This window comes from Myxocyprinus asiaticus, chromosome 16, assembly GCF_019703515.2.
Source record: "Myxocyprinus asiaticus isolate MX2 ecotype Aquarium Trade chromosome 16, UBuf_Myxa_2, whole genome shotgun sequence".
In the NCBI taxonomy this organism is placed as follows: Eukaryota; Metazoa; Chordata; class Actinopteri; order Cypriniformes; family Catostomidae; genus Myxocyprinus; species Myxocyprinus asiaticus.
Window position 1 is genome coordinate 12,862,716 of NC_059359.1, and position 12,242 is coordinate 12,874,957.

At 45.3% G+C, this 12,242-nt stretch overlaps 1 protein-coding gene across 1 annotated transcript in view; it reads left to right on the forward strand.

The window, feature by feature from the left end:
- LOC127453749 (R-spondin-2-like) overlaps positions 1–12,242 on the forward strand; it is an 89,991-nt gene that overhangs the window by 44,114 nt on the left and 33,635 nt on the right. The window contains exons 3-4 of the mRNA XM_051720405.1: positions 4,224–4,367; positions 11,100–11,288. Of these exons, the coding sequence (XP_051576365.1) occupies positions 4,224–4,367; positions 11,100–11,288 (333 nt within the window). The remainder of the gene's footprint in view (positions 1–4,223; positions 4,368–11,099; positions 11,289–12,242) is intronic.

Sequence of the window (12,242 nt, forward strand, 5' to 3'; positions counted from 1 at the left end):
ACAAGCAGCCCTGTTTTTGGACACTGCATGAGGATGATACAAACAGACCCTACAGGGGCCTAGAGAAAAACTCAGAGAGATTGGTGCACCCAGTGGCGCAGCCAGATGACATAGCTGGGTGTGGGAAAGTCAACCGCATGATTCGTTTACTAGAATCTGCTCAAAAAAGCAGGTCAGATGGGCCAGGCTCTTTCAGTGAGGCCTGGGAGGAAGAATGGAAAAATGTGGCCGGATTCCGCACCCCCCAAACCCCACCTACCCGAAAGCATGGGCATCCCTTCTACACCACAGGATGTCTGCTGAATAATCTACATTGGTTACAGTGGCCACTGTAACCTCAGGACCGGCTACCTGATTTACCCCTTATTTACAAGGCACTGCTGCATAGAATTTAAAGTCCATTTGTCATATTAAAAAGAAGTCACCCTTTAATGTTTATTTGCCTAAATAATGAAGTAAAATTTAATCAGTCCTGGCCAACATGGTTTGCTGCCGCTTGAATATGACATTGGCTAGAATGTCCACAGTATAATTTGCTTTATTGTTTTTTGTGTTTCATCCAGACCACAGCAGAGAGGCATTCCTGCCACAAGTCTTGCAGGATTAGATCACCCCTAAAGCTTGACGATTCAACTCAACATGCACTTGACTTCAAAACCACATTGAAAGCCAAGTGGAAAAAAAGAACAAACATAAATCTCAAGCAACAGTTTGCAGTGGTGTAGGCAATTTCAACTTTCTCCAACATAGGCGCCTGGGACGTTCTGGTTAGGCTTCTGTATTAATTTTGTCCCTCTAATTCCATATAGATATCTGAAAATGTTCAATATATGTAAAACACATATGTATTGTAATACGTACAGTATATTCATTTTTGGGTTTCACTGATATAAAAAGTAAATTCTTTCAGACAGTACATACAGCATATATTTCAAAATGCTAATAAATTTTTTTACAGTACATTAATTTTTATCACTTGAATATGTACATACAGCATATCCCCAAATTTATGAACTATAATTTTATAAATATATGTTTTCATAGTTGGCAATATATACAATTTTTGTATGGGATGAATTACACTGGGGACAAAGTGAATGCATTAGGCTTCCATCAGATTCCCGCATGTCTGTGCAATAATGAGAGTTCTTATTATGTCATATTAGTCTCCTGTTGTCATCTATGCTAGGCCTTTAAAAGTGGCACTGAGGTTAAACTTACTAGAACAGAAAACTTTTAGTTTTTTCTCACCTGTTTCTGTCAAGAAGGAACTTTTAGTAGAGGACACGTTTTCTCTCTGATAACAAGAATGATCATTTTAATACAGAGATTTTGCACCCAAGTTCACCTTATTAAGCGGCAAATTCACTTAACAGTTCCTCTTCATTTGTGTGTGGTATTTTAGTGCAAAAAACTGCATCTCATTCAGTTTAAGAATTGCGTCATGCAAATTGCTTTCTGTACAGATTTTGTGGTGCGTTATTTGCATATTTCCTTTAGAGAATTGATGGCTAAAACTTTGCAGACATCGCATGCAAATAAACTGCACTTTCAGCAGGTGCAATTAATTCTTAGTAATTTCCCCCCTAAGGTACACAGATAGCATTTTTATCTTCTAACTAATATCAATGTTCCAACATAGCAGTGTTTTTTTTTATATTGCAGCATCTGCACTTGATCACGGGTGACAGATGACATTTCATGACACGTCAGACAAGTCATTATCTTACTCATGTGCCAAAAGTTTCTTTTTTCTTTCTTTTTTTCTTCTCATTTCCCCTTTTGGAGCAAGCAAACCAAAAGGCGATGACAGCCTCACTGTGGCTGCCATTTATCAGGCGAAAGAGAGAAGCTGCTTTTCAGTTAAAAAGCTTCATTTGTAGCTGATTTATAAGCTGTTGCTCCCTGTCATAGATTGGACATGTAGGGACCCAGAAAGTCTCATAGCTCTTGATTACTCTGGGAACAAAAGCGAATGGATCTCTGTGTGGCCTTCTTCCTCTCCTCAGACTCTGCGCCAAGAGCTCTATAGCTAAAGCATGTGTTTATCAAACAATAGATGCAGTTCTCCTCTGGTGTCTTGGCTGGTGTAAAAACATAGGTGTTAAAGACAATAATATGCTAAAGATGTTTTTTATCTTTCATTATTTTGGCGTATTTTGCATTTTTGCCCTGCAGCTAAGCTACGAGACAACCGATGATAGTGCGGCTTCTCTCTTTGATCTGTATGTCTCATTGAAAGGTGCAAACATACATCATATTACATGTGCTCTGAGACATTGATCAGTGGTATTCATGCAGACCAATGCAAGTTGGGTCTGGCTCGGTATATGGTGACAGGAAAAGGAAAGTTCTGCTGCTGAAATCGGTCTTTGCGTATGGAAATTCAAACTACTGCCCCCAGAAGCTGGAAATGTTGTTGCCTGTTTTCTGGGTGAAATGTCCACAGAGTGGTGCCAAAAGCGAGTTGTATTTTTAATTGTAAATGATGGAATACAGTCAACAAGAATGCAAATTTTATTAACACTACCCCCGCACCTCAACTCCAACTCTATACCTAATCGTAAGTGGAGTAAAAATGTACCTCCAAATCACACTCAACATTGTTTATGTGAATATGTTTACTTAAGAACCCGTGTCTTGGAGATTTCTCACGCAATTTGGTGTCAGTAGTGCCACTGCAGAAGGTAAACACTTTCGAGTCGATGCAAATGTCGATGCATGTCTGATGGGGGATGGTGCTTTTCAATAATTCAGTAGAATAGGTTCAATTTCAGGGTACATGAACATTCGGAAGCAGCATGACGACTTCCATTGTGATCATGTTGATCTTTTTAATGGTGATAGGAAGTGCCTTTATGGCTATGGATTAGTTAAGTGCTTGCAGGAGAGTTGTATCTTCTGCCATTTCTTGAAAAATACACTCTCTCAGAGTGTATGATGAGATTGTTTGGATGGGTTAAAGAAAGCGTGAGAGATCAGGAAAGGTGGGCGGAGGATCTGGGGTTCAAAGGGAGAAGGGGAGAGACTCCCTTGTTGGGAAGGAATGTAGCCGAGGAGACAGGCTGGTTAGCTGGAGATGGTTTAATTAGGGAGCATGATGGTGAGAACCTTCATGAAACCCAGAGAGGGTCAGAGATAAAAGGAAAGCCTTATCTCTTTTTACCATGCCAAATTTTCTCTAAATGTTTTTGAAAAACTGTGCTCACCTGCAGATCGGTTAAAGTCATAAGCCTCCAACTAAAGACTGACACAGGTACCTTCGTACCTCAGTGAAATCAGCATTGTTGCTTCACATGTTTGTGCACAGCTGCAATCTGAGATCCAAAACCTATCAGGTCCCTGAAGAAGCTTTTAAGAAGTGCCATAAATTAGACAGTTCCCAGTGGCTCCTTTTAATTACATAGGCAAGCGCATCGCCCTGTTGGTGTGGTGCATGTAATTTTGCTCTGCCTGACGTGCTATTTGCAGAGTCACAGCTTGATGACATGCTGGCACACTGCATTTGATATGTTGTGGCAAGGCGGGGCATGGGAGGATCGGTGTGGTGGTCTTGCCTTCTTCACAGAGCGTGTTGACCCCTCTTTTCCCTCCTTAAAAACTCCACCCAACTCTATCTATCTATCTATCTATCTATATATCTATCTATGGTTCTGACATTTTAACGGTCCATTTGACTCTCTATCTTTCTAACTAGCAGGCTGTTTGTCTTCATATAAATTCTATTAAACCTTTAAACCACAAGCTTGTAAAACTTTAACTTTCAGGCCAGGCTTTTTCAAGCCAACATCAGAGTTTATCATGGCAAACTTTACCAACTTTATCTAATTGAAAATTTACTGTAACACCACTTTTACTTTCAGTTGATCAGAGCAGAACTTTCATACTTGCTCTAGACTCTTCTGTGCTGAAGTAATCTGCTTTCCCTTCTTTGGTGAAAAGGGTCATGTTGAGGTAATTCCTCATTCCTGATGCAACTGCATGCAGCCCCAAAAAACTCTTATACCCTGCACTCCCAGGGTCAACATGTACAAGTATTTCAAAAGAAGTTGCACTGTGATATCTCACGACCATCATGAGAAGGCATCATACAGCCTCAAAACCCCTTTTCCAACCAATAATCCCTCTATCATGTTGATCCCCTCTCCCCTTTCCATATGCTCCAGATGGAAAGGTCTTGCCTGGTGTCCTGAGTGATTTTTGTCTCTGTTGTTGCTTTGCAGGGTGTAGGATAGATGACTGCGAGGCCTGTTTCAGCAAAGACTTCTGCACAAAGTGCAAGCCTGGTTTTTACTTGCACAAGGGTCGTTGCTTCGACAAGTGTCCAGAGGGTTTTGCTCCCCTGGAAGATAGCATGGAGTGTGGAGGTAAAGGAATACTTTTTTATCCTCATACAAAACAAATATTGCAACTGGTATTCAATGCTTCAATAAGACATTCACAGTCTCCTTTTTTAAATCAAAAGAAGATGCTGTTCATTAGGTTTAATATTAAAGTTAGGGTATATTTAATTTTTTAGTTTTACAAAATTGTGAAGTAGCGACACATGGACACATTTTTATGGGACCACAATTGCCCATGCATAGTTATTATGGATTAAGGCACCAAGCTTCATTGCAACAAGTACGAGTTCATTAATTGAGTCACTATTAAATTACAAACGTCCCTGAATTTGCAATACAATTGCATTTCCACAGGAACCACATAGTAACCATTTTGCTACTGATTTGCCAAATATAACAAAATAATATTTTTTTGCATAAAAAATAAGTAACAGAATTTCTATCTCCAGAGCACCAAGACATTGTCTATTAAACACATCAACAAATTCTAAATGTTCCATAGCTTGACATTTAGAAACAGCAATCTGGTATAAACATCACCACCTTATGCAGGCCAAATATTTTTTTATTTTGTTAAGTGTACTCATGGGTGGAAAATGCATGCATATCCCATGTTATTCTGCTAATAAATTCCTTCAGACCTATCACCTTTGTAATAGCTGAAATAATCAGTATGAAAGAAAGATAGGCCTAAATAAAAATAAAAACTTTACGGAAAATTGCATTGTGGGGGGCAGTGTCCTGCGAAACTCATTAATATTAATGATATTATGCACAGTATAAGATTCTTTAAATTTCCTGTTTTGATGAACAGTAATTCTTAATGACAGATTTAAGCACTCAAATAAATATTTCAAATAATATGGTAATTTCATTTCTACATCTGCCACTATCAGTCTTGGGATTTTGTTAGTCAGTAGATTAATACGTAGATCAGCACTTTTATTAAGAACATGACTGATTGATCTAGTGGTAACTTTTTGCCTGTAGTTTTTAGAGGTTTTGTATTCTAATTCACCCAAATGTAACTTTTTATTTTAATAAACCAAGATTGCATTTGTATGTCATTGGATGGGTGTTACACTTTAAAAGACACAGACACATTTATTGACAGATCTGTATATGAAAAAACAACGAACTCTGAAGTTCAGACAGCGACAACCACAAACTCTCTGCACCAGCAGCAGGAACCCAGAAAAAAAGTAAATATGCGCCTCAGCCACCGTGAACGTAATGAAATAGTTCATGAACAACCGTATCCCATCACACAACCCAGCCATGGAACACATTTATATAGGGAGGAAACACACTGCGCACCTGTGCACCCCATCAACAATCAGCTCACCTGGTTCCCTATCTGTCACTCACTTGACGTTGTGTCGATGTAGTGACACTAGGGGTCACTCTTGGGAGCCTGAAACACCTCTGGTCTTTGATAAAAGGCCAATGAAAATTGGCGAGTGGTATTTGCATGCCACTCCTCCAGACATACGGGTATAAAAGGAGTTGGTATGCAACCACTCATTTAGATTTTCTCTTCGGAGCCGAGCGGTCATGCTCATTGAGCTGAATTCTCACGACTGTTCATTCACCTCTGCTGGATCTGACGGTGCATTTCAGCAGCTTCTCCCTCCTCTGCACTGGTGCACTGCAGAGAATGCCCCTGGGCGCTTCGGCAGAAAAAAGAGAGTATATTTTCCTGAAAGAGTATATTTCTCTAAAAGAGCTGTACACACGGGATGTCTTTTTAAAGACGCGTCTTTTTAAAGATGCCTTTTTGATTGTGTGTTATTCCTGGTTGCGGTCGTTACCTCTCAACTTCCGACGGTCACGATCGCTGTCTTTCGTGTCTGGGCGCGACCCACATGGAGGCAGTGTTCGTGGATGGTTCATGTTCTCACTGCGAGAACATGATCATGGCAACATTGCGGTTGCGGCTTGCTTTCGTAAGAAAGCAAACCACCCCAGCGGCTCCCCGCCTCGGTCTTTCTACCTACGGGTTTGAGGCCAGCGCGGCTAGCACTGGGGGCGATTTGGGCACTCCAATGGGATCGCCCCCACCGGGTATCCCCCCGCGGACCTCCTATTCCCCAGCACGCTCATCTGCCCCGATCGGGCTTCTGGATGAGTCCGCCGGCTCGTCTCACGGCGAGTTCAACCTCTTGTTCGGAGCCCACGAAGCTGATGAGCTCTCGAGCGCAGCATCAGAGAGTAGGCTTGTCCAGTCGGGACGCAGAAGCCTCAGCTGGGCTCCCCCCTTCGGGGTCGATTGCCCAGTCACAGGTGGATGCAGAGATGACGGACATGCTTTCCCGGGCGGCCGCAAGCGTTGGGCTAGAGTGGAAACCTCCGCTCTCCCCTGAACCCTCGCAGCTCGATGATTGGTTCCTGGGCTTGCGGTACCGCGCAAAGCAGCCACGCCCCGCTCCAGTGCCTTTCTTCCCAGAAGAGTTTCAGTGGAACCGCTGTTTTCTGTTTGAATGCCTTCAAATAGGCCAGCACCGACTGTGCGCGCTCGTTCATGAGGCATGCTGTCAAAGACACTGAGTCCAACTCCAAACTGAGGAAAGAGATGCTCTAAACTGGAAGGAGTTTGCTCTTTTTCCAGTAGACCCGAAGCCCTAATCAGCTGAGGTGCAAGAGCACCAAGTCCCTGTGTGCACACAACATGTCCCGAGAGTGAACTAGGATTAGCCAATCATCCTGGGGCATATGGCATCCTCAGCGGTGGCCACCCCGCTCGGGTTGATGCATATGAGACCGCTTCAGCACTGGCTACAGACTCCAGTCCCGAGATGGGCATGGCGCCATGGGACACATCGCGTGGTCATCACGCCGGTCTGTCACCGTCTTTTCAGCCCTTGGACCGACCTCTCGTTTCTACGGGCAGGTGTTCCACTAGAGTAGGTCTCCTGGCGTGTCATGGTCACGACAGACGCCTCCAAAACGGGTTGGGGTGCTGTTTGCAATGGGCATGCAGCCACCGGCTTATGGACGGGCCCACGACTGCGTTGACACATCAACTGCCTTGAGATGTTGGCAATTCTGCTCGCCCTGCGGAGGTTCTGGCCGTTGATCCTGGGCAAGCACGTGTTAGTTCGGACAGACAACATGGCAACGGTAGCATATGTCAACCGCCAAGGCAGTCTGCGCTCTCGTTGTATGTCACAACTCGCCTGCCGTCTCCTCCTCTGGAGTCAGCAGCACTTCAATTCGCTGCGAGCCACTCACATCCCGGGCGACCTCAACACTACAGCGGACGCGCTGTCACGACAGGTTACCCTCAGGGGAGAGTGGAGATTCCACCCTCAGGTGGCCCAGCTGATCTGGTGTTGATTCGGACAGGCACAGGTAGACCTGTTCGCCTCCCAAGAATCCTCCCACTGCCCACTCTGGTACGCCGAGGCTCCTCTCAGCATAGACGCGCTGGCTCACAGCTGGCCTCCTGGCCTACGCAAATATGCGTTTCCCCCAGTGAGCCTACTTGCACAGACTCTGTGCAAGGTCAGGGAGGACGAGGAGCAGGTCCTCCTGGTAGCACCCTACTGGCCCACCCAGACATGGTTCTCGGACCTCACGCTCCTCACGACAGCCCCCCCGGCGAATTCCCCTGAGGAAGGACCTTCTTTCTCAGGGACGGTGCACCATCCGGCACCCACGACCAGACCTCTGGAATCTCCATGTCTGGCCCCTGGACGGGATGTGGAAGACCTAAGCAGTCTACCACCCAAGGTGGTAGACATGATCTCTCATTCTAGGGCCCCCTCTATGAGGCACCTGTATGCCTTTAAGTGGCGTCTGTTTGCTAAGTGGTGTTCTTCCCAACGAGAAGACCCCAGAGATGCGCAGTCGGATCGGTGCTTTCCTTCCTGCAGGAGAGGTTGGAAGGGCGGCTGTCCCCTTCCACCTTGAAGGTGTACGTAGCTGCTATAGCAGCACACCATGACACAGTGGACGGTAAGTCTTTAGGGAAGCACGACCTGATCATCAGGTTCCTGAGAGGCGCCAGGAGGCTGAATCCCTCCAGACTGCGCCTCGTTCCCTAATGGGACCTCTCTGTAGTTCTTCAGGGTCTACAGAGAGCCCCCTTTGAGCCTTTGCAGTCAGCTGAGCTTAAGGCACTCTCCTTGAAGACTGCCCTCCTGACTGCGCTCACTTCCATCAAGAGGGTAGGAGACCTGCAAGAGTTCTCTGTCAGTGAAACGTGCCTGGAGTTCGGTCTGGGCTACTCTCACATGATCCTGAGACCCCGACCGGGCTATGTGCCCAAGGTTCCCACGGCCCCTTTTAGGGACCAGGTGGTGAACCTGCGAGTGCTGCCCCAGGAGGAGGCAGACCCAGCCCTGTCGTTGCTGTGTCCGGTGCGTGCTTTACGCATCTATTTGGATCGCACGCAGAGCTTTAGGATCTCTGAGCAGCTCTTTGTCTGCTTTGGTGCACAGCGGAAAGGAAGTGCTATCTCCAAGCAGAGGATCGCCACTGGCTCAGTGACGTCATAGCTATGGCATATCACACCCAGGACGTGCCACCCCTGATAGGGCTACGAGCCCATTCTACCAGGGGTGTAGCGGCCTCCTTTGCCCTGGCCAGGGGTGCCTCTCTAACAGACATTTGCAGCGCAGCAGGCTGGGCAACACCCAACACCTTTGCAAGGTTCTACAACCTCCGGGTGGAACTGGTTTCGTCCCAGGTAGTGGCACGCAATACAAGTGGATAAGCCCGGGATAGCCGGCCGGGTGTATCACTTGCACATAGCGCCTTTCACCTCCTCTGAGCTGAAGACGTGCGCCATTAATTCCCAGTAGTGTTCACAAACTACGTTCCCTGGTTGACTTCCTCCGAGCCCTGTGGCAGTCGAGTTTTCGGAGAGACTCACTGCCGGCCCAGTACATGTGCTAACTAAGAGCCCTGTTCTGGGTTAGGTGCTCCGCATGTGGCAGTTCCCTGTAAGGTAACCCCATGCGATGTATATCTTCCGCAAATTCGTTTCCCTGTTGGCAAACTGCGTCTTCCTTGGGCAGAGCCCCCTCTGCCACAGTCTCCATGTTTGTAGCAACTCCTCCCCCATTGGGTAGGATCTACCATGAGACTCTCCACATGGTCGGCAAGACCTTGTGACGTAATTTTCCACTTAAATATCCCCCCCTCTCTTTGGGCGAGGTGTGATCTCCGCGGTGTCCTCCCCTTGGGAGGGACACCCCCCTACTAGACCTGGCGGCCCAGTCGGATAATCCCCCTTCTTTTTTAGGGAGTGGAAAAAAAGAAGGGGAAAAGAGGCCACGACTGGTTTAGCCTGTCTCTATCTTTTGGGTAGTCGACTTGTCCCCAAAGGGCCGTTTGACATTCATAACTATGTTGGGGGAGGTTACGTGTCGGCCTGGTGTGCTTGCTACGGGACACACAGTTGTCTGCCTGTCACACACCGCCAGTTCACGTAACACAGTTCAGCCATTTGCGGCATTTTGTATAGGGACCCCTAGTGTCACTACATCGACACAACGTCAAGTGAGTGACAGACAGGGAACGTCCTGGTTACTTGCTAACCTCCGTTCCCTGATGGAGGGAATGAGACGTTGTGTCCCTCCTGCCACAATGCTGAACTACCTGCTGAAATGGCCGGACCTTGTCTCGGCTCCTCAGCATAAAACCTGAATGAGTGGTTGCATACCAGCCCCTTTTATACCCGTATGTCCGGGGGGAGTGGCTTGCAAATACCACTCGCCAATTTTCATTGGCCTTTTATCAAAAACCAGAAGTGTTTCGGGCTCCTAAGAGTGACCCCTAGTGTACTACATCGACACAACGTCTCGTTCCCTCCATCAGGGAACGGAGGTTACGCAAGTAACCAGGACGTTAACACACACTTGAGAGCAATTAAGAGAGAGGGACAGAAAGAGAAAAAGACCACACACACACACTCTACATACACACAAACAATACGGTCGAGAAGGCCATCACAATGGGGGACACGGAAAAGAGCGCAAGCTGCAGAAAAACTGCCGACACTTAACGACACCGATAACAGCCACCACTAACATTGATCATAACATTCAAAATAACACATTTCAATGCAGGATCACCAATCAAAACACACACAGATGAAATAAAAACTCCTACTCAAGAACTGGAGATGTTTCATCTGGAACATATCTGAAGAAAGCTATTTTAAAAAGTGGTGAGGACACGTCTCACCCATCTCAACCCATAATTGACAGCAATGTTTCTAATAATCATTCAGTGAATACTTGGAAAAAACTGAGAAATGATTTTTACCGCTTTTTTTCATGTATTTGTCCATGTGTTAATCAATTAATTAATCAACCCACAAGAGCCCAAACACTATACAGCGCTGCAATAGTAGGTGTGTGATTGGTCGATGCTGTGATTGGCCACTGCTGTAAACAATCACGGTATTGGTCGCTGCTGTAATCAGTCACGCTATGGGTCTGTACTCATTTGTGCGTTTGGTGAGAGTTTAGGCAGTTCGACATGAATAAACCCCTACACATTGTCAACATCAACTATAATATACTTACATTTATTTTTAAAACATTTGGATACTTAAGCTGGGGTGGCGGATGGGGTGGCAAAGCTAATTTTTAGGGTGGCAGCTGCCACCCCGCGCCACCCTTGTGCCCACACCCCTGATTCTTTGGTCTTTACTCTATCCTATCATATCCAAAATGTCATATGCATTAGCAATGTTTTTTTGTCATTACGTGGCTGCCCTTAAATTCTAGCTTTTTCTTCTAATAGAGGGTTGCGAGGTGGGCCAGTGGAGTGAGTGGGGGTCCTGCACTAGAAGAAACAAAACCTGTGGCTTCAAGTGGGGGCTGGAGACCCGCACACGGCACATTGTGAAAAAGCCTCCAAAGGACACAATACTATGTCCCACCATCGCCGAGTCCAGGAGATGCAAAATGGCCATGCGACATTGCAGGGGAGGTGAGCCGCTCAGTATATGTGTGTGTGTCAGTTGTCTGTGTGATTTGATCAGCATATGTGGATCTGCTCAATGCCTGCGATATAAGCCCATATTTAAGATACAAATCATTCATTCCATCTGCAAATCATCATTTCGTTTTATTTCCAAACCTTCTCCAGTGGAATAAGAGAGGTCTGTGTAGCACTGTGGCCATTTCGTCTAAATCTCACCTGTTTATCTTTGCTTTTTTTAATGAAAAAGTCCTCTGCCCAACCTCAAGCACTAGATTTGGCCTTTCAGTGTTGACTGGCATTTTCATACATGATTTATTAGTATTTTTCCATGCTCACTTTAGCCAGCTCGTCTTGCTCTTTTTTTATTTATTTTTCTTGCGAGTGTATGTGTTCTCTCACTTACTGTCCTCTCTTCCCAGTGGAATTGCTTAAAGTATGAAGTGCAGGTTTCCTCAATGGTACTCTCTGTTTCCTTTCTCTATTTGAGAGTTATTTGCGGTAGGTGCTGCATGTATTTTACCACTAAAACGAGAAGTCAAATCGGGAGGAAAATATTTTCTGAGTAAACACAGTCAAGGAAACTTATTTTATAAAGTGTTTAGTTTAAGATAGATGGGCCAAGTTTACTCGTGAAAATAATTGCCTTATTCAGGAGGGCTTATCAAGGAAAACATGCATTAATAATTAATTTAGACATTTCCTCTCAGCATTTTTCATTCTGTTAACCTGAATGAACTTAAATCTTTTGCGGTCGTTGACTTATGATACTGTCACACACCAAGTGCACATGTAATTTCAATTTAAGGTCAGTAAAGGACAACGCATTCAGTAACTCAAGTTAGTTTGTCTCTGATTTCCCCTTTAGAGCCCGGAATATATTTTTGACTGATTATGGCAAGGTTAATTGTTAGCAATTTAGAAAACCAGGAACCTTAGGCAATAAGAAGCTGATCTTATTCA